This window comes from Amphiprion ocellaris, chromosome 14, assembly GCF_022539595.1.
Source record: "Amphiprion ocellaris isolate individual 3 ecotype Okinawa chromosome 14, ASM2253959v1, whole genome shotgun sequence".
Taxonomy (NCBI): Eukaryota; Metazoa; Chordata; class Actinopteri; family Pomacentridae; genus Amphiprion; species Amphiprion ocellaris.
This window is the reverse complement of record NC_072779.1, coordinates 21,338,625-21,360,827: the sequence shown is the minus strand read 5'-3', so window position 1 is coordinate 21,360,827 and position 22,203 is coordinate 21,338,625. Positions and strand designations below refer to the sequence as shown.

General features: G+C 38.5%; 1 protein-coding gene and 1 long non-coding RNA gene across 2 annotated transcripts; one reads left to right on the top strand and one right to left on the bottom strand.

Annotated features, from left to right (window-relative positions):
• Positions 1-3,837: 3,837 nt before the first annotated feature.
• Positions 3,838-8,628, bottom strand: LOC129350433 (uncharacterized). The gene is made up of 3 exons (XR_008603824.1): positions 8,560-8,628; positions 4,119-5,942; positions 3,838-4,055 (listed from the first exon to the last, which is right to left on the bottom strand). It is a non-coding gene; the product is annotated as an uncharacterized LOC129350433 (long non-coding RNA).
• A 3,733-nt stretch (positions 8,629-12,361) lies between these two features.
• On the top strand, positions 12,362-16,033 carry zgc:153990 (uncharacterized protein LOC768125 homolog). The gene is made up of 5 exons (XM_023261695.3): positions 12,362-12,474; positions 13,631-13,828; positions 14,082-14,522; positions 14,766-14,819; positions 14,924-16,033. Exons 2-5 carry the CDS (start codon positions 13,702-13,704, stop codon positions 15,361-15,363), a joined length of 1,062 nt encoding a protein of 353 aa, XP_023117463.1. The 5' UTR covers positions 12,362-12,474; positions 13,631-13,701; the 3' UTR covers positions 15,364-16,033.
• Positions 16,034-22,203: the final 6,170 nt, after the last annotated feature.

Sequence of the window (22,203 nt, the reverse complement as noted above, 5' to 3'; positions counted from 1 at the left end):
TGCTTCATTGTATTTTTTGTTTAATTCCTATTTGAAGTTTTATTGTCTTTAAGATGTAATTTTCTAATTAAACATTTAATTTTTTTAATTGAATGTTTTGTCTTTTTAAAGGATTAATAATCTAATTAAATGTTTTGTATTTTTTTTTAAATGTTTAATATTCTTCTTGTTTAATTGTATTTTTTAAATGTGTAATTATTGGAAATATTTTATCTGTAATTTTTTTTAAATATATAATATAGTTAAACATTAAATACAATTAAATGATATTAAACAGACAAAATATTGAATTAGATAATTAAACAAGATACAATACATGTAACTATGAAATTAAACAAAATTTTTAAAATACAAATATTAGAAATTACAGATAAAATATTTTCGATAATTACACATTTAAAAAATACAATTAAACAAGAAGAATATTAAACATTTAAAAATACTTTTTAATAATAAAACTTTTCAAAAGTTTTATTGTATTAAATTTTTTCCTTTGATTTAATTGCTTTTTGTTATGTAGTTTATTTCTTTAATCTTCTTTTTTTGTCAAGATTTTAACCCCAACCTTAAAAATGAAATAAACCCTTAAATCACAATTAAAATACTTCTGTTGTCACAATCACGAGTTAGTCAATTATTCAGTTTATCAATTCAACTTTATTTGTTTAGCACCTTTTACACAGATGACAAAACTAAACAAGCAAAGAGAAAAAAAACTATGCTAAAACTATGATTAAATCTCAAAAACATTCAAAAAAAAAAAAAAAAAAGATTTGACATGGTAATAAAATCTGTTGTGTCCAGGGGATGGAGGGAGTTTATTGAAGTCTTCTTGGGCTCACATGGGAAATCATTTAAAATATAAACTTGATATTCAGTCTAAGGAAACTGCAGAATGACAGAAGAACCAACAAGATCTCCTATTTTCTCCTTTAATGAGTCCACTCTTCTTGTGCTTTCAGACCAAAGAACTACAGATTCTTCACAACCTGCTCAAACTCTTGGTACAGGACCTCACCACACGGGTCAAGAAGGTTTCTGTCTCATTTCTACTCTGAAGCTCACCTTCTCCTGCTCAAACTGCTGACAAATGTTTCTGCTGCTCTAAAGTCTGGTCTCCAGAACTTCCTAAAAACTCTAAAAGTCTCTTCTGCTGCAGGTTGCTTTGTAGAACTTTTCCAGAAAACCTCACTAAACCACATGGAGGGGCCTCAAGATAGTCGTCCAAATGAAACCATACAAAAACCAAATTAGCACAACCCAAACGCTAAAGTCTCCTGCAGCCTACCAGAGAACCTCTGAGAACAGAGAATTAGGACAGGAACTCTTACCTTCTGGACAACCAATGTTGGTTCTCAAGCAAGAATACAGAATGTGTCTGACCAAAAACCTCTAAAGACTCACTACAGCCAAGATAAAGACACAACTCAGCTGTACCAAATCCACTAATCACTGCACACATTAGCACCATGTGCTAACTGTGGCTAAAGAACCACATTTACCAAGACAACTATCCAGTACAAAGCCCTAAAAAAACACCAAGAAACACATTAAAGCCTATTTTACTGCTGGAAGCTGCAAGCCAACGCCTAAAAAACAAACTAAAGCAACAGAGCCAAACCCGGTTCACTGGTGAAGAGAAGCAGAGGAAATGTTTGAATGCAGCCACATAAAGCAGGAAGACACTGAGCTGCTCAGGTGTTCCTGATAACACCAAGCAGCCACCTGGACAGCCAATAGGAACACAGCTTACTGGAAGTCCAGAGGGCTGGATTAGTGAAGGAAATTTAGTTTAAAGTTGAAGCAGAAAGTTAACAAAGAAAGTTGAAAACCACCTTCTGATACCTGAAATCTCTGAGTTTTCACACAAAGAACACCTGAACATGTCAAACTGGTTTCATAGTAGAACCATCATTGTAAAAACGTCATAGTATGGTGTGTTGCTCAAAAAACATTATGACCCGGCTGTCTAGGCTCGCCGAGGAGCAGCACAAAAACAGGACAAACGCTGGTTTCCAGGGGGTTAGGCAGCTATTTATTTGAAAGAGCACGTTTACAACAACACAACATGTGAGCAGAAAAATCACAGTCTGTCTTTAGTTCAACTGAAAATATTAGTTTTTGTCTTTTTTATTGACCAAACTTTTCAGGAAGTAGATGAAGAATAATTAAAGCTCTCATATAGAAGTCCAACTTATTTTGGATCCTTGTGGAGAGTTTAATCTTAGAGTTTGTAAAGCTATTGAGTTTTTAGTGTCACATGGATTGTTTTGACATTTAATAACTGAGTCCTGAAATAAAATTACAGTTGTGGATTTCTGTCATTTAATCTGGACTAAACAAATAACAGCAGCATAAATCTCAAACGTCTTTATGAGGAGTCTGGATTGAGGTTTCTCACTTGATAATGATCAAAACATGAAATTTAGGTTGGTTTAACGGAATATTCCACCTTAAATCTTTGAATGTTGACCTAAAAGGTTGGTTTCAGGAAGTATTCCATCTACAAGGTCCTCAAACATCCACCTTAAAGGAACATTCCACCAAAAATCCTTGGACATGCACCTAAAATGTTGGTTTAACCGAGTATTCCATCCAAAATCCTCAGAGACCTGAGGGGCTGGTTAAAAGGAATATTCCACCTAAAACCTCAAATATAGACCTGAAAGGGTGGTTTAGAAAAAATTCTTCAGTGTAGACCAAAAAAGTTAGTATGGAGGAATATTCCACCTGAAATGTAGACCTGAGAAGTTGGTTCAGAAGAATATACCATCCTAAACATCCTTAAATGTAGACTAAAAGACGGTTTGGAAGAAAATTCCACCTAAAATCCTCCAATGTAGACCTAAAAGGTGAGTTTAATGGTATATTCTACCTAAAATTAACTACTGTAGACCTTGGAGGTTGGTCTGATGGTATATTCCACCCAACATCTTTGAACATAAACTTAAAAAGTTCCTTCAAAGGACTATTTCACCTAAAATCTTTCAATGTAGACCAAAAAATCTTGGTGTAAAGGAGTATTCCACCTTAAATGTAGACCTAAAGGATGGTTTGGAGTAATATTCTACTCTAAAATCTTCCAATGTAGACCTAAAAGGTTGATCTGATGGTATATTCTACCCAACATCCTGGAACATTTACCTAAAAGGATGGTTTAATGGTATATTCCCAGAAAAAACCTTGAACATCAGGCTTAATGGTATATTCCACCCAAAATACTTGTACATATACCAAGAAGTCAGTGTAAAGGAAATGTAGACCTAAAACGATTGTTTAAAGGAATATTTAAAGTGTTATTTTCATTATTTAATAATGTGTTATCAGTCAGAACCCTGGCAAACTTATTTTCATCAGTTTTTTAGTGGAAGTCACAAATAAAGGAGCTCTTGGTTTTTCCTGGCGTTACTGAGTCCAAAGCTGCTGTTTCAACACAGACACGTTCACATGCATCCACAAACCTCTCAGCACTCAAACGTCCACAGACAGGAGGCCGGCTGGACCGAGGCTCGGCGGCGTCCTCAGACCCACGAGTCGGGGAGTCGCTGAACTTGTTGGTCCAGTTTGAAGGCCTCCGTGTGGTCCAGTAGAAGTCCACGTAGTCGGTGTTGGCTTTGAACTGCAGCGACTGGCCACCATCAGGTGGACCGGCTCGTCCTCGTAGGACTCCTCCTGTAGCCTTGAGGGAACCACAGGAACATTCAGTAGCTGTTGGAGTTCTTCCTGTCAGGCTCGTGGTAGAACGGCTCTGAAGAATCTTGTACTTGTCTTATCTGGAACAATCTAACAGCCTAAACTGTTAACAGTGGTGTAAAGAAGCAAACACACAGGCATAGATTAGGACTCAAACTAGATTTATTTTAGAAAACAAATCAGCTTAGAGGCATTTGTTCACACATGTGGCTGAATAGGAGGCCGTCCAATCAGATTGGAGGTCTTCACTCTGTAGGTTGTTTGTTTGGCGAGACTCTTGGACCTCCATCAGCTGACGTGGATGTTTGATGGTCTTCCTCTCTAGTGCCAGATGATTCATCCATGAATTCAGCAGCTACAGACTGAAATGAAGCTCATGCAGCCGTTATTGAATTCCTGTTCCAGATCAAATGTTCAGAGCTCACCTTGAATGCAGCCGTCTGCTGTCTGATAGTTTTTCTCATTGTAGTCTTCAATAAAGTCTTTTTCCTCATGTCAGGATGTGGTGAGACTCTTTCTCAGTCTCTGCAGACGTCCCTCATTGTGCATCTCCAGAGAAGAAACAGAAAAACTGGTCACTGCTTCAGCATCAAACGTTCTCCAGCACTGAGAGTGTTTCAGGAATTAATTCATTGTGTTGTGAACTTTGAAGGAGCAGAAACTTTACAGCTGCCAAAGATATGAGCTCCAATTCTGGATGTTTTAGGAAATGAAGTTCATCAAATGAACACTTGATTATTGCTGATAACACTCATTAAATTACTGAAGAAATCCAACATAAAAACCTGTAAACTCTCAGGCAGCTTTTGTTAAAGTTTGTCTATAATTCTATCATCATGTTCTGGAACCAGGACTCTGCAGAAGTTCCTTCAATCAGATACTTGTGTGTTTCTATTTAAGGCCTCAGGTTTGAATGTACAGCAGAGGATTAGAAAGGAGTGATTTTAATATTTAAATCAGTCCAGTAAATGTTTGACATGAAAATTATTAAACTTTTGATTTAGATAGATTTGTGTCAAATAATATTCTAGAGTCTCACATAAATATATCCAAATGAGTTCAGTGTATTTACATTTTATAGAATATTTGATTTCTTAATCTCAATACTGGGTCTGACCCTCAATATTAGAATAATGATGTCAATTTAAATAATATTTTAGTGCAGAGTCATAAACTTTAATCAGCTAAACTTACATAATAAATATCACTGTTCAATCTTAACCTGAACATTCATATTATTGAGGTAAATTTACATAAATCATGATATTCTAGAGTCTTAACTGGAATATTTCTAACATTAATCTTTTTGTATTGTGCTGATAAACAACAATAACCCGACTTTCAGATATTTGTTGTCTGTGATTGAGACTAAATTTCTCCACATTCTGGAACTGGACTGCATTTCCCAAAATGGTAACATGGACAGAATTTAACACTCATGTATCCATGGCAACGCTAAAGTTTCTGCTTCTTACCAAAGTTCACAACACAAGTAAACATTTTAATGTAAAACTTCAGGAATGACTGCTGACCATAAGTATTCTGATCAATACTTCATGATCAATATCAGGACAGATGTTACAACTCCAGCTGTTGCATTAGACTGCAGTTATTCACAGAGACATTAAAACATCACATTCCTCATAAAAACTAGATGGGACTTTTATTAAATAAAGTGTTGGTGAATAAACAGCGTAAAACGTGCAAAGCAGCTCCATTAAATCAGGAGATGTGAGACTTCCACAGCATGGATCACCATCTGCTGTGTTGATTCATAGCTGAATGTCAGAATGAACTGAGCTAGAAAAGCTGCTTTGAGCTGCAAAATTACGGCCTGACAATCCAACACCATCACAGTTTTCATCTGGTTGTTTTGCTCCAACATGCTGTGAAGTTCAGTTTTTACCTGAATCAATGCAGAGATTCTATTTCTAGAAAAAAAATGAAATAAAAATTAGAATGTTATGAGGTTATTAATGCAACTAAATGCTTTCAGATGGAAGGATTTACTTCTAAGTTGTAATTCAAGTTTCAGTTGGAGCACATTGCATTCACAAAGAAAAACAGCGATACCTTCATAGCAACATTTAATAAACCTAAAGCTTCCCTGTTGGCTCATTGGTGGAGTTTGTTACTGAGCATCTGAACCTTAAATCCAGTGAGACGACCATCTTCAGTCGAGGCCAGTCAGAGAACTTCAAGACCTTCCATCAGCTGGACCAGATGTGGCATCATCTCCCTCTGAACATCTGGATGACAGGAGAAAAGACAGAAATCAAACACAGATCACAGAAATACAATTTATTCACTTTCATCATTTTATAAAAGTAGCATGAACTTTCTTAAAACTTGACAATATCAGTAATGAAAGTAAATGTTTTTATCTCGTGTTGAAGCTAAATTTAAAGTCAATTTTAATGACAGTTTATCCTGAGAGGAGTGAGAATGGAGCTTTTCTTTCCTTTTTAGAATATTCCCTCAAAATATTCTGTTTATTATTGGCTTTAGAAGCATTTTTCTTTACTTTTTTATTTTTAGATACCTCAGACTGATACACTTTGCTGGTTTGCAGATAATTTCATGTACAATGACAATAAAGATCTTCTATTATAACATATTTTGCTAAAACAAGAACTGCAAACCTTCTCAACCATCTCTGTCTGCAAAATTCCAACTGCGACCAAGAATTATCTGATGTAGTTATTATTATAATCTTTACTGAACCAGCCCTGGAATTAATAAAAATCTGTATATGGATATGATTTTCTCTGATGGGACCACTATGGAAGCTGTAGTAATTATTAACTATCCTTTGAAGGGAAAGTTTAGGTCTTCTTCAGGTGGATAAAAAAAAATGCTCCCCCTTAAAAAAAAAAAAAAAAAATGCATACAATAAAGTAAATCTCTTCTGCACTGCACACATACTACACTTTTGTATAACTCTGGATGTCAGAATAAAGGCAGACAGATCCACCAATCAGCCACAACATTCTGATCACTGACAGCTGAAGAGAACAACATCCATCATCTTTTTCTAATGCAGTGATTCTCAATTTTTTTCTGTCGGGCCCCCCTTCAGAGGACAAAAAACTTTTGTGCCCCCCCCCCCCCAATAACTTTGTGCGTATATATATATATATATATATATATATATATATATATATATATATACTGTGAAAACATGAATATGCAGGGCTGTGTTATTTTATCTGATTCCATTTTGTTGTTTTCACAGTAAAGATCAGGGGTGTCAAACTCATTTTAGTCCAGGGACCACATAAACCCAATCTGATCTCCAGTGGGCCCCACCAGTAAAATCACAGCATAATAACCTATAAATAACCACAACTCCAACTTTCCCCTTTGTTTTAGTTTAAAAAAAAGTACATTCTGAAAATGTTCACATTTAATGAACTATCTTTTTACAAAATATTATGAATCTGAAATTTCTTAAGGAAAACAAGTTCAATTTCAACAGTAGCCTATTATGCCTCAGTTCATCATTCACACATGCATTGTAACTGCCAGATAACAGTTTATCTACAAAAACACAAAACATTCAGTCACAGGTATCTGGAACTGAACAATCTAGTATTTTACTTCATGATCAGAACAACTTGTCAAGTTCTAGAAATTATTTTAAATTTACAGTTTTACAAATTTACAATTTACAGTTAATGTTGTTGTGATTTTTATCATTTGTAAAGTCGTCCCGCGGGCCGAAATGGACCGTCTGGTGGGCTGGTTTTGGCCCACAGCCCGTATGTTTGACATTGCTGGTAAAAAATAATCGGAGCAGATGAGCCGAGTATGTGACGTGATCGAGTACGCTGGTGTTCCGACTGCACATTAACGATGTGTTCTCCCGTTCTCGGGAGTCTGTACCTCGGAGTCTGAACGGCCAGTGCATATACCATAGATATATATAGAAGATCATTATTATTATTAATATATTTTTTTTATATCTATGGCATATACAGTCTATGGGCCAGCACAATTTCAGTATTGTTGTACGCCGCGAAAAACAGGCCGACGTTAAAACAATACTTCAGCTAATTAGTTCCGCCTTGAAGGACCTTTTCCTCCCAGTCGCCCCCCCCCCCGACATGCCTCTGTGCACCCCTCTGAGCTACTGAGAAATCTTCCTGAACAAAGTTTCTACGTGTAAATAAGCTCAACAAAAACTAAAGCCTCAGTCAGAGATAACAGATATCACAAATTATAAACAACTTTCTTTGTTAACTCAGACTTTCTGCTTCAACCTCACATAAAAAGGGGAGTTTAACTCGTCAGGTGACTGAAAATGAACGGCTTGTGCAGTTCTAGATCCAAAAGTAGGATGTTTCAACTCATGTTTTACTACAAATACATGCAGTAATAAATAAATACAATGACTGGTTGTTAGTTTATTCACTATTAATGTCATTTTATATACTGGATTGAACTTGAGCAGTGGAAGAGAGAAGGAATTTAATGAAATTATGGAGATTCAGAGTGGTAATGTTGCGCAATGTTAAGTTAAGCGCGGTTGTATTCAAACCAGCTGAATGTTAAACTTCAGTGCAGCTCAACGGGTTTCAGTTAACCTTAAAGTAAAATAACTTTTTTAAAAGCTAAAATACACAGCAGAGAAATACAGGTTGAGAAGGTCATTTTAATAATAACGGACAGCTGTGGCAGCAACTAACAGGTGTTCAGCGGTAAGTTAGCCACCTGTGTTAATTAGCCCGCTAGCTAACTTAGCCGCTTAGCTAGCTAACGCGTCCGGACCAACTGCTCAAACACGACAAAACACAACTCTTCACAAGTCGCTGACTTAACGTACAACAAGACAACGCTACTGGTTAGAAGTATTTATCTTCTTACCGTGTTTTACTCCAAAAACAAGATCAATAGCAGCCAGAGACGCTACCAGACGTGCCCACCATAGACATACAGAGACTAGATCCGCTAGCGCGCTGTCTTCTATATTATCTATGGTCTGACCAATCGCTGCTCTCTGGCTCCGCCCTCTGAGAATCTTGTTGTCGTTTGGCTCCACACTTGCTGATGACCACTTCCGGTCTCAGAAAATGAAAAAAATGACCTTTTCTTGTTTCTGTCTCTTACTGATTTTATTTTTTTGTTATTCTAAATATAAAATGAAAATCAAAGCATTTTTTAAAATTTCGTACATCCCTTTTTGATCATGAAAAGGAAAAACGCCCTGTATTTTAACTTTTGTATTTTAAAACGAAGATCAAATAGCCACTCGTTTTTTGTTTTTCAATACCCGTTTCAGAACGGAATATCCAATTGCCAGATAAATACATGGACCCTGGAAAATCCGTGTATAGTTCGCTCATTCGCTTTTCCGTTTCAAAATAAAATGAGAAAAAACAAATAATCACTTTGTTTTTTCATTTCTTCGTTTAAAAATTAAATTCGAAAAACAAAAAGTAGAGAAAGAAAAAAACGCTGTGTTTTTACAAATTTAAAGGTTTGAACAAGAGAAAAAGCCTTTCCCATTTGGAAGCTACCTGCAGAACCGGAAATCATAGTCATAAGTCGTAGCAACTTGACTTCACTTCTTTGTCCCAAACTCTGCACCACGTACTTTGAAAACAGCGAAGACATGTTTGTCTTATTTAGAGGGAGTCGACGCATCACACTGAGAGCTCATGATCTCAGTGTGAACAGAATCGCTTTAATATTCCAAGTAAGTATTTTTAAGTATTAAAATGTGAAGAACTCTAGCGATTCCGACCTGTTCCAGTTTAATCAGGTGAACTGGTGATAGTTTCCATCTCCAGATGTTTCGTCGCAGATTCGTCACGATCAGAAATGACTGTGTGTGAAATAAAGATACTAGATAAAGAAGACCTGCCGAAAACGTCGGCATCACTACTTAATAAAGTCTATATCCATATAAATAACATCTGTAGACAGTAAAAAGAAATGTGCTGGTCGCAATAAAAAAAAAAAATTATGAACGGTGAGAGGAAACGATGGAATCCAGAAATAAAATTAGAGACCACAGACTCATCGTGCCACCGATCAGTCCGATAAACATCCCGCTTCATCCATATAGATCTTTGTCATCCTGTCAGGTGTTGAACACCTGGTGATTGTTCAGGAATCATGTCCAGGTTAACTGGGGATAATCACAACTTAACACAGGCTGCCTGGTTAATAACGAGCCACAAAACTAATTAATGTCTCACCAAGAAAACCCACAACATAGAAGCTCGTCCACTGCTGTGTGTTAGTCTGAGTTCAGCGGAACAGATCCAGAGCAGAACTTCAGGTTTAACTCGAGTTTGTTCACAGAAACACTCATAGCCTCACCAGCCTCCCATCAGAACAACACGCAGCAGAATATCAGCTGGATCTGATAAAATACAGCAGAACAACACGCAGCAGAACATCAGCTGGATCTGATAAAATACATCAGAACACGCAGCAGAACATTAGCTGGATCTGATAAAATACATCAGAACAAACTGAGACCACATTATCAAAACTAGTCACTCAGAAAGCAATTAAAACACGTTCAGTCCTAACCGTCATTTCAGAGCACGTTAACCGCTGACAATATTAAATAAAAATGGAAGCAAAGGGATCCGATGTGGTCAAAACAAACAATATATGTGTGAGTTGTGTCTTTCCAAAAACTCTGGCTGGTTTAGAAATGGCAAAAAGATACTTTTAGAGACGTGGCAGAGGAAGACTAGAATACTTCCAGTACTGTACAGTCTGTGATTAAACTACGCAGGTAGTTTGTGTTATATTTTTGTATTCCTTTTTACATCCTTGTGAAGATGTTTATCAGACTGATCAGTGGCATGATGAGTCAGACTGTGGTCTCTAATTTTATCTCTGGATTACATCGTTTCCTCTCACCATTCATAAATAATGTGTTTTTTATTGTGACCAGCACATTTCTTTTTACTATCTTTAGATGATATGTACATGGATGCAGACTTTATTAAGTAGTGATGCCGACGTTTTTCGGCAGGTCTTCTTTATCTAGTATCTTTATTTCACACACAGCCAGGTCTGGTCGGGACGAATCTGCAACGAAACATCTGGAGAAGGAAACTCACCATTTAACTGATCACCAGTTAAACTGGAACACCAATAGATGACCAGTATCCCGTCATAAACTGTGGTCCACATGTCGGATCTGACTGTAAAACACACAGAAGTGAAACGTAACATTGTACAGTTATTAAAGTATGGAACTGAAAATAACATGTGGTTAACAGAACAAATTCCAGCTCTCTCCAAATCAGCATCAGACACATGATTAATCTTCTTAAATTGTTCTCCAGCAGAACATCCTGACACTCATTATAGACTTTTTAATAAATATAATATAATATAATATAATATAATATAATATAATATAATATAATATAATATAATATAATATAATATAATATAATATAATATAATAAATATAATTATAAACTCTATAATATAGAGCAACGTGGAGCTCCATGATGTCTGCGTGGGTTTTCCACTCTTAAAGAGAATAAAATAGGAAAAGGGCTCGAGTCCAGCCATTCTTGATGTGTTCACGGTCCAGACCAGCTCTAAACTGTGCTTCCTCGGCGACTTCCGCTGTTGGTAAAAAATAAAACAACAGCCGTATTTTGTATTTCGGGTTTATAAAGCTAGAGCAAAAAACCAACGCTGTGTTTTTTTTCATTAGTTAAATAATACATTTCTACATTTAGGTTTTAAAAACGGAAAAACAGAAAAACATCGTGGTTTATTGTTTTTTTTAGATTTTATTTTGAAACGGAAAAACGAAGGAGCGAACCATACACGGATTCTGGAAGGATCAAGTTCCATATATCTGATTTCTATTCTGGTGTGTGTGTGTGTGTGTGGGTGTGTGGGTGGGTGTGTGTGTGTGTGTGTGTGTGTGTCTGTGTGTGTGTGTGTCTGTGTGTGTGTGTCTGTGTCTGTGTGTGTGTGTGTCTGTGTGTGTGTGTGTGTCTGTGTGTGTGTGTGTCTGTGTGTGTCTGTGTGTGTGTGTGTCTGTGTGTGTGTCTGTGTGTGTGTCTGTGTCTGTGTGTCTGTGTCTGTGTGTCTGTCTGTGTGTCTGTGTGTGTCTGTGTGTGTGTGTGTGTGTCTGTGTGTGTTTGTGTCTGTGTGTGTCTGTGTGTGTCTGTGTGTGTGTGTCTGTGTCTGTGTGTGTGTGTGTGTGTCTGTGTGTGTGTGTGTGTGTGTGTCTGTGTGTGTGTGTGAACCTAATTGATACTAAAGGGTAAAAAACACACATTTAGAGTCACAGGAGATCAAAATCCAAAACGTCTCCTTCTAGAAAATGAGCTTGTAAAAGAGCTTTACGACAGAGAAACTCGTAATCACACTAGTTTTCCTAGGCTACACATCCACATTTCTTCCGTGCGTGCGTTTGTGTTGATATTTAAGTTTAGGCAGCCCGTGGAACCAAAATTGCGGTTCCGACGTGCTCTTTCAAAATAAAAAAAAGTTACTTCAACGTATGAAGCAAAATGAAAGAACGTTGATAGCAAAGTTACCACATTAATTGTCATGAGTTAGATGTGAAGCCAACAATAATAGATAATGCAGTATTGACATACTAATGTTATTGTGTTCATTAATAATGTTCCGCTTCAAGCTTTACTTGGTTATCTTGCTGATGTTAACCGGACACAGTTTGTGTAGCATTAGCGTCATTCTGGCTAGCTTGACTATTGCTATCTTGTCGATAAGGAAGTTTATCTTCACGTTTCTGGACCAAATCCCAGCTTCTGAAACTTGCGGGTATGTTCACCACCTCAGTAGCTGTTCTTGTCATTAAAGTATAGCACTTGAAGAGAGGTTAGGTGAACTAAGTGCTTCATTAGCCGTTTCTGAACGCAGCGTTAGCATGCTGCAGAGAGAGCTAGCTAACCTAGTGGGTGTTGTTGTGTAACATTAGACTAAAACTAATTAAGTGCATGTGCACTGTATGTGGAAAATGAAAGACCCGCTTTGCGTTGAAATAATCATTGCATTATACCTAAAAGTATCTTCAGAGAGGAACAATGAGTGTGCTCTGGACGTAGCAAGCTAACTATGCTGTCGCATGTGCAAAGTGACCATAGCATCGGCCATTGTTCATTCACTCTTTCAGTGCTAGCGCTCACAATGTTAGAGTAACGCTGTGCAGCATTTCCCTGCTTAGCTGCGAGAACAGTCAAATGTGTGCATGTAACTACATTACAATGAAAATATTTTTAATAGGCATTCCTTATCAGCTTAGCTAATCAGCTAACTAGACATGCCATATAGAGTCATTGCTCAGCTGTTTGGTGTCACTCTGACAGTACTACTACCCTGAGCATTCATCATGTCAGCTGGTTGTGTAGAACTCTTAATCGTAGTCTCAGTTCAGTTCATGAAACAATACAATATCGGCACTCAAGATTTAACATCTATGCAGGGGTTCACAATTCACAATCGTTTTTCACAGTTCAGTATGTTTCATTGGCATGAATATCCGCTCAACAATATTTCCCAAGCATAACGGATGCTGTAATTCCAAAAAAAAAAAAAAACAAGAACTGCAAAACAAATAAACAAAGAAAAAAGACAATAGAAAAATAACAAACAAAAAAGTGCATAAACAGTCAGTATGTGCTGTGTGCATGCCATATACATAACAGGCTTTGTCGAGATAGTTGTCATATTCGGTGATGTTTTAATCATGTGTCACTCAGCCTGTGACAAACAGCCTCGTATTGTGCAGCTGTATGTCCCTGTTCCATTGCTATCTGACTTTTCAGTTTCATGAAGTTTGGGATTGACAAGTCGAACTTCTTCAGATATTCCTCTTTTGTATCGTTGTATTTGTTGCATTTAATGTGGAAGTGCATCTTTGTCTTGACCATTACCTTCATAACTTTGTTTTTAATCTGACTGTTGACCCCTTTAACAGACAACTGGAAAAGTTGAAGCACAGCACAGACTACAAAGCTGCTGGATACCTACTGACGCTGTGTGTGGAGGATGTCTTCACCAATATACTATAACCAAGACAGTGTTACCCGTTTCAAGAAAAGAAAAGCTCGTTTCTCATTCAGTGAAGTCCACATACTGTTGGATGAAGTGAGGAAGCATCGTATGGTTGTTGTGGGTATGTGACTCATTTAAAATAATTTAATGCGTCTCTCAATTATAAGACTCTGCGTTGAAGTTTCGTGTCTGGGTTCCTGGAAAGCAAATAAATGATTGCTGGTTATCAAAAACATAAAATCAACAAAAATAAGTGGAGGAAATAGAAAAGTTTAGGCATTCACCTGTGTTAAAGATTACAGGAAATTAGTAAATTTTAAATGAATGCAATGACATTTGTGGACTAATGTTCAATGTAATTTTATCTCCCAAAGGCAAATTCAACCGTGGTGTGCCAACTGACATAAAGAAACGCACCTGGGCAGAGATTACTGCACGTGTCAATGAGATTGGGGAGTGCCAACGCGAAGTCATAGAGGTCATCAAGAAATGGTCTGACCTAAAGTGTGACACCAAGCGGAAAGTGGCTGCCATGCGGTCTGGGACAGTGCCCAACAGAGGCCTCAACTCACGTCTTTCCAGAGACCTTAATCAGACAGAGAAAATAGTGCTCCAGATTCTGGAGATGGACGAGGAAGATCAGAACACCGGTGACTTTGGCCCACTTGGAGATGATGACGATGTGCCAGAAGAGGAAGAAGAAATGGAAGAGGAGGATGTGATGGGAATGCAGAATTCTCCCAACGGCGGCTTGGAAACGGCATCCATGCCTCCACCTCAGTCTTCCTACACAATGAGCGGACCTGCACAGTCAGGTAGCAAAGACGGCCACATATGGCCCTCACTGTATTTTACACATCAGTGGAGTTTATATGTGTGCATAAATGTGTAAAGTTACAACAGTCACTCTACATGTCACCCTCCTCTCCAAGTATTGTGTGAAATGTCTTTTTTTCACATTTTGCTCATGAGTGAAAATGTTTTGATTTGAACAGTTCATTTTAATAGGTTCATTGAGAGCTCTTGAGGTGATGTGAATACTAATTACTTTGTTGCAGGGGACTCGTCACAGCCTTCCTTTGATGTGCAATATGACGTACCTCCATCAGAAGGTGACTTGTCAGCATTTAGATACAATTTAAGAAAAAAAATCTGTAACTTGTTACAGAGAGTAAGAGTAAGAAATCACTGATGTGCTTTTTTCCTTTGACCCAAGATACTGAACCTCCATTTGGAGATTCAGACGATGACCAAAGGGATGACGTGCTTCCTTCGAATCCATCATCAAAACCAACAGATCACCAAGTAAACAATGGCATCCAGAAGCAAGGACAACCTCAGACATCCTCCGGCTCGTCCGCCTCGGCGGCCACGCTTCCAATGAAAGATCAGCCCTCACAGAATCCAAGGGATAGCATGTTACAAAACGCATCGCTGAGCCTTCAGGAGCAGCATGCAACCAACATCCTGCTGGAGACTGTTTCACGCTCCCTGGAGCTTCTGTCTGAGTCGGTGCAGCAGCTGGCAGAGACTCAGCAGGAATTTGTGCGCGAGTCTCTGCAGCTCCAGCGGGAGACGGTGCAGGTTCTCAGAGACTTCACAGGTGGAGCCATTGCACTCATGCATGACAAACTAAATGGACGGCCAGCATTATAACAACAGTGTCACGTGGAGATGTTGATGAGTTGTATCGCTGACTTCATACATGGCCTTCAGGTGCAGGAACATTTAAGTTCCGTTGGACTCCACCTCTGGTTACTGTACTTTTTGATAGTGCTCAGCAGATTTTCTGTGGTTATATTTTGAAACTGTCTTGGTGGAAACATTGTAATGATGGAATTGCTGTCTTTGTGGTTAGCCGATTGAGAAAATAACCAATATTAGCCATAAAGAACGAACACGGAGAGTTGTTTTCCCTCTTTTTGCTACTGAAAGTGAGTATGTTACCACTTGCATTTTTTTCCTTTTTTTTAATTAGGCAAACACCACGTTGAAAGCCTTTACACTCGTTTAATGTTGACATGCAAAGAAAGAGTCTTTGATATTTTAAGTCTCGAAAACTCCATTTGTGTGTCCTTTTGTTGAAGTTTTTCCATGCATCAGTGTCTGGAGGTGATCATATGTACTGTAATGGTGAGTGGATGTTTGCACCTGACCATTATATGGTCCTTATGTCTGGAAGCTAAACAAGATGTGTTAGATACTTTGAAAATACCTGTAAGTGAATAATCTGTGATTTTTCTGGTTTTGTTTTTTACATTGCAAACATGAACACTTGAATATGAAAGTTTCAGTAAATATGGAATAAAACCCTAATGTATTTAAATGGAACAGAAGTCATTTTCCTACATATAGGTCTGTAAAGTGCACAGTGCTCTAGTGAACTCTCATGAGCTGCACTTTGGCTTTTCACTGAAGATAGTTCATTTCAAATTATCTGTAATTGGAAAATATGACCTGCATCACATGGACCAGTTGTCCAAACACACTTCAAAGGAAGACATTTTAAAAGAGCAGTGTTGGTTTAAAGTGTAGTATTAGTGTAGTTATCTTTAGAAACAGAAAAAAATGTCATGAAAATGTACTTGTAGACCTTAAAAGGTAAAGCTAGACATTTTCAGTGTTTTCTGTCATTGTCAAAAAGCTGGTTCTTTTTGGAATGAAAATGATTGAAAAATGATAACTTATTACCTGTTTATCCAGAACCTGATGTTCCTTCTTAATAAAGAACATGAGCATTATACCTCAAGGTTGGGTTCATCCCCTATACCTTGTCCTACTGCTGTAAATACTCACTAGACACAAAGTGTGTATTAATTCGCTGAAGAAAATAGTCCCAAGCAAAAGAACAATTATCAACTCTTCAATAAATATTTTCTAAAAACTACAATGCCCTGCTATTTTAGTAAATTAACCCTTTTGAAAAAACAGTATTTGTAACCCATTTAACAGACAACCCCAGAAAGGACAGGGAGACGGAAGGTTGAGAGGCCACAAATAGATTTGTTCCTCTTATGGATTGTGCAGACATTAGGAACAATGAGCTATGAATTTTTCCTTCTTAAAAAGTATTTTAAACTAGGACACACAATGTTGCATTATCTTTTAACATCCTTCACTCACACACATCTAGACAGATTGAGCCAACACAGACAACCAGCCGGCTTTGCAGGATCATAGTAATTGCAGTAGGGGGCTCCACTGCACAGGATGTGTGAGGTCGGACTGGGATGGGGAACTCTTATGAAGCCGTAAACACAGAGTGTACTGGGCAACAGTGCTACCTATGCTCAAAACAGTTTGTAAGAGAGATCTGACAACTCATGCTGAAGACTCCTAGCCATATTTTCAGGTTTCCTCTAATCCTTTCAATCAAGAAAAACACATTTATCATGTTTGAACTTGTGCTAATAGCTTCATTTCAAAACTCCTTGAGCAGATATGTTATGTGATCAAACATGACTTGTAAGAGTTAATTAACCCTGTGAAGTGCAGAGAGGGTCAGAGGCACTTCTCAGTAAAGCCAAAGACACACGAGTGCTAAGTTAAGCTGGACTCAGGAAAAAGTAGTCCAATATGAGACAACAATGTCATTTTCAAAAGTATTACAACTTCCATGCAGCAGTTTTTGCATGTCATTATTTGCCCTATGCAATATTTGTTCGAAGACGTGTGTGTTTGTTGGCATATTAAAGCAGATACTGACATGCTGCTGTCTGTCACATCAGTGACAGTTTTGTTGTTACAGTGCAACACTATGTGGTGTAAAATATTAATAACCATCCAGTGTATTGTAAGCGCTCATCTGAATGTGTGTAGCAGAGGGTAACTGGAAGAAGCAATAAATCAGAACAGCAGTCATGTATTGTTTTTCCCGCCTTCATGCTCCCTGTAAAATCTCAACGATTCACTTGAGAAGCATTATTTTAACTGTGTGTTTCATGCCCGCTTAAGTCTTTAGCCAGCTGGTTTGGTTGAACAACAACTCTTAAACCACAGTTTTAACTTTACAATAGAAAAGCATGAGGGTCATTCCAGAACTGGAGGACATTTTGCATCCCACTCATTAAATTTCAAATAATCCATGTACAAAATGCTAAACCATGCAGTTGTTGTGTAAATGTACTTGTCCTGAGACCAAATCTAAAAAAAAAAATACTAGGAGAAAAGAATGTTTGAAATATTTTTTTGAAATACCAAATAAGTCTGGAGTTCCCCCTAAAATGCCATTTTTCTCTTGTCCCACCCCCCAGATGACCAAATTGAATCTCAAATAAAACAGTTAAAATGAAATTTAAATCTCCTTTTTTTTGGTGTTATTTTTTCATTGATGTCTCTTGTAGTTGTGGGAGCATTTAAAAAAAAAAAAAGAAACATAATATTTAGGGTCCGAGCACCACGAAGTGGTGCGAGGAACCTATTGAAACCCTAGGAATTATTATTATTATTATTATTCTTTGTTGGCCTCAAAAACGGCCTTTTTGACGCCCTAAACATATACGAAAACGCATGAAAATCGCCACACACATCAGGACCGGCGAAAAATTTGATATTTTAGGGGAATGGCACGCGTGCGTGCCAAAATGGCTCAATAGCGCCCCTAGAAAATTACGAAAATTCAGCCCCCAGACAGCGTTCGACCTAGACTTCTGAAATTCGGCACACATATGTAACTCATCAAGACGCACAAAAAAGCCTCTTGCATCATTACCCATAATGCAACAGGAAGTCGGCCATTTTGAATTATGAGTCATGTTTTGGACAATTTTGTGTCATTTTTGGACATTTTTAAAAATCTATAAACTCAAACAGCGTAACCCCAAGAGAGCTGAAACTTGGCCAGGATGTACTCCCGTCACGGGTGATCAAAAGTTATCAAAACGCTCCGCAAAAGTCTGAGGGCGTGGAAATGGCGAGCCACGGAATGCGGCCATTTTGAAATATGATTCATATTTTGTCATTTTTGGACATTTTCAAAAGCTATTAACTCAAACAGCGTATCAACGTGAGAGAGCTCAAATTGGTCAGGATGTACGCCAATCATGGGTGATCAAATGTTATCAAAACGCTCCGCAAAAGTCTGAGGGCGTGGCCATGGCAACCAGTGGAATGCGGCCATTTTGAATGTCTCGCCATGAAACAGGAAGTGCTATCTAACTAGCCTGTACATGCTCCAATCTGCTTTTAACTTTACATGTATGATCAGAGTCCGGCCCTAATCACATCTTTGCACCACTTGGCGGCCATTTTGGATTTCTTGCCATGAAACAGGAAGTGCTGTGTAAGTAGCCTGTACATGCTCCAATCTGCCTGAAACTTTACTCTCTCAGTTGCAGCGCCTCCTGGTGGATATGCGTGGGCCAGTTGGGCCGCTCGGATGCGAGGACCCGTCCAACGCTGCTTGCAGCTTTTATTGGTTTAGTGGTTGGAAGTCAATAAAACATTAGCGTCAGTCAAATTGAATGCGTCAGTGGATGGAAGTGGTGGTTGTCTTGTGCTGCTCTTCACTTCACTGCAGCTCCATGGCTCCATCTGCTGGACGGACAGAAGTGCAGCAGCTGATGGCAGCTTCTTTGACCTCACGCTGCTGTCAGACCCCAGATTAGGGTTTATTTCAGATATAATATATAGAAAATAGTAATTAAAAAATAAGCTGATGTTGTATTTTTGCAGCAGTGAGTTTTACAGGGTTAAGAGCAACCAGTCAAAGGTTATTACTGAGGATTTTAAACAAAAACATTCAGGCAAACAGTTAACATCATAGGGTGCCTGACATGTTTGTTTTTTTTCCGGGTCGATACAGATTTTTTTTGTAATCAAGGAGATCAATAACCAAGATTTGGAATCACTACACATTTGCAGAAAAAATAAAGTTTTTGAACAGCACATAAAGTTAAGTTTAAAATTAAAATAATCACGAGTTGCAGCCTTTGCTTATTATGTTTTACATGCTGAAGTTGTCCTTCAGTGTTTCACTGATCAGATTGTGCTGTGGGCAGGAACAAGATCAGAGGGAGGCAGCTGCAGCAGACCCAAAGTAGTTTCACATTCATTTATCTGATCAGATTTCAGGGGGCTTTTTTTTTTTTTTTTTTTTTTTTTTTAAGAAATGGGACCAATAATTGAAAACATGCTAAATATCAGATGGGATCATTGGTGTCACAGGACATCTGCAGACACAGCTCAAAGATTACAAGGAGTTTATTTAACGAATGAAACTAAAACCAACACAGAAAGGATAACTAAACCAAGGTGAAAACAAAAAGGGGAAACCAGACTAATTGTAGGAGAAAGATTCTGGTTTCAAAGTCTCTGGTCTGGCAGAGAGCGGAAGAATGAAGAACCGGGCCTTCGTGGATAAAGGTGATTGAGAACAGGTGAATCAACCCCCACACCTGTGAGAGAGATGGATGGATGGATGGATGGATGGATGGATGGATAGATAGGTAGGGAGGTAGATGGACCATAGATAGATGGATGGATAGGTAGATTCTGCAGTGGGGAAATTTTCAGTGTGGCAGTAGCAGATAGGAAAAAAGTAAAAAGAAAAGCAGCACTCAGTGCACAGATATAAATAGATGCTTTCTCCTTAGAGAAGAAATAGAAATGCTTGTAAAAAAAAAAAAACCTTGTGAAATTGCACATATTGACTTATTTACATTTTATTGCGGTTACTTCATGGGTGATCTGAACTACTGGGAGCAGGTTTGATTGAACACAGTCTGACTGCTGCAGGAAGGAAGGACCTCCTTCAAACATTGTGGGTGAAGCAGTCTGTCCCTGAAGGAGCTGCCGGTGATGGTCCTGTTTCCTGCAGGGGGTGGGAGATGTCCTCCATGATAGACAACAGCTTTGTCATCATCCTCCTGTCTACCACCAGCCCAGGACAGAGCTTGCTTTCTTAACCAGTTTCTTTAGTCTCTTCCTGTCTGCAGCCGTGATGCTGCTGCTCCAGCAGACCACTCCATACAGGATGGCTGATACCACCACACAACCATAAAAGGTCCTCAGAATTGCTCCCTGCACCCCGAAGGACCTCAGTTTCCTGAGCAGGTGAAGTCTGTTCTGACCTTTCTTACACCGTGCGTTGGTGTTCTATCTCTAGACATGTTTGAATGTCTTTATCAATAAATGGTCAAACACATGTTGAGTGTCAGTTCAGCTCTTTGTTCCACACATGTATATGTTCCTATGTGATTGGTGTCTTGCAGTCAGAGTGTAAAGAATTGAAGCTGTCAGAGGCTTTCTGTGGTGAAGAGGCTGCAGGACATCAGCTGCTCCAACAGGTGACGCCTTTGTTCTTTGGCTCCAACCAGAACCAGCAATAAATCAGCATGAGCTGCAGCTTATCCACCTCATAGAGTGTATAATAAAGAAACCAAGAGGTTTTAGTTGATAGCTGTCTCTAGTGAATGACCAGCAGTGTCTTGTTCAGGTTGTGAGGAGAAGTAAAAAGCTTACAGCAGCTGGTATTCCCAGGTAGTCTCCCATCCAAATACTAACCAGGCCCAACCCTGCTTAGCTTTGCAGATCAGATGAGATTGGGTGTATTCAGTCTCAGAAACAAACCTGCAATGTAAGTTCTGTACCTCACATGATTCAAATCTCCACTCACACCTTTTATTTGTCCTTTGATTGCTCTAGTACTGATTGATGCCATCATTTAAGCCAATTTACAACAACACCTTGTAGGAAATGTGGTGCAGAGGTAAGTTATGTGCCTCACATGTTGAAGGTCCATGGTTAAAATCTGCACTCACACTTTTTATGTGTCCTTTGGATGCTCCAGTACTAATTGTTAGCATCATTTAAGCAAACTTAGAGCAGCATCTTGTAGGACAGGTGGTGTAGAGGTAAGTTTTTTGCCTGGCATGTTGAAGGTCCACGGTTGAAATCCACCTTAGTACCTTTATTATCTTCACCTCCTTAATAGTTTTGTGTACTATCATTTACGAAAACTAACCGTTACACCCAGTAGGAAGGATAGCGCAGCGGTAAGTTATCTGCCTCTCATCCAGGAGGTTTTTGGTTCGAATCCAGCCCAGGGCTCTTTTGACACTTTTTAAGATAAGATAAAGTTCTTTATTTCTCCCCACTCCAGGGGAAATTTACATTGTTACAGCAGCTTTATTTACAATATATACATACTTTGGCTGTATGACAACCTCTTTCAACCATCATTACAACAAAGTCCACGAAGGACCTTGTGTGAAAGATAGCTCACACATAGGTTGTGTGTCTGTCATGTGGAGGGTCATGGTTCGAATCCCCACTGGGAACCTTGTGGAGGATGATAGTGGAGTGGAAAGGTTGTGGTGTGTGGTGTGGAGTGTCAGTGGATTGGAGTTGAAGGGTGGTTTCTGCAAAATTAAGAAGTTGCCCGAAAGAGCGTAAAGAGCGTAAAGAGCGTAAAGAGCGTAAAGAGCGTAAAGAGCGTAAAGAGCTAATTTTACTGCACTGTAAAGTTTGAGAAGCTCTCAGCCAAAGACTCACGAC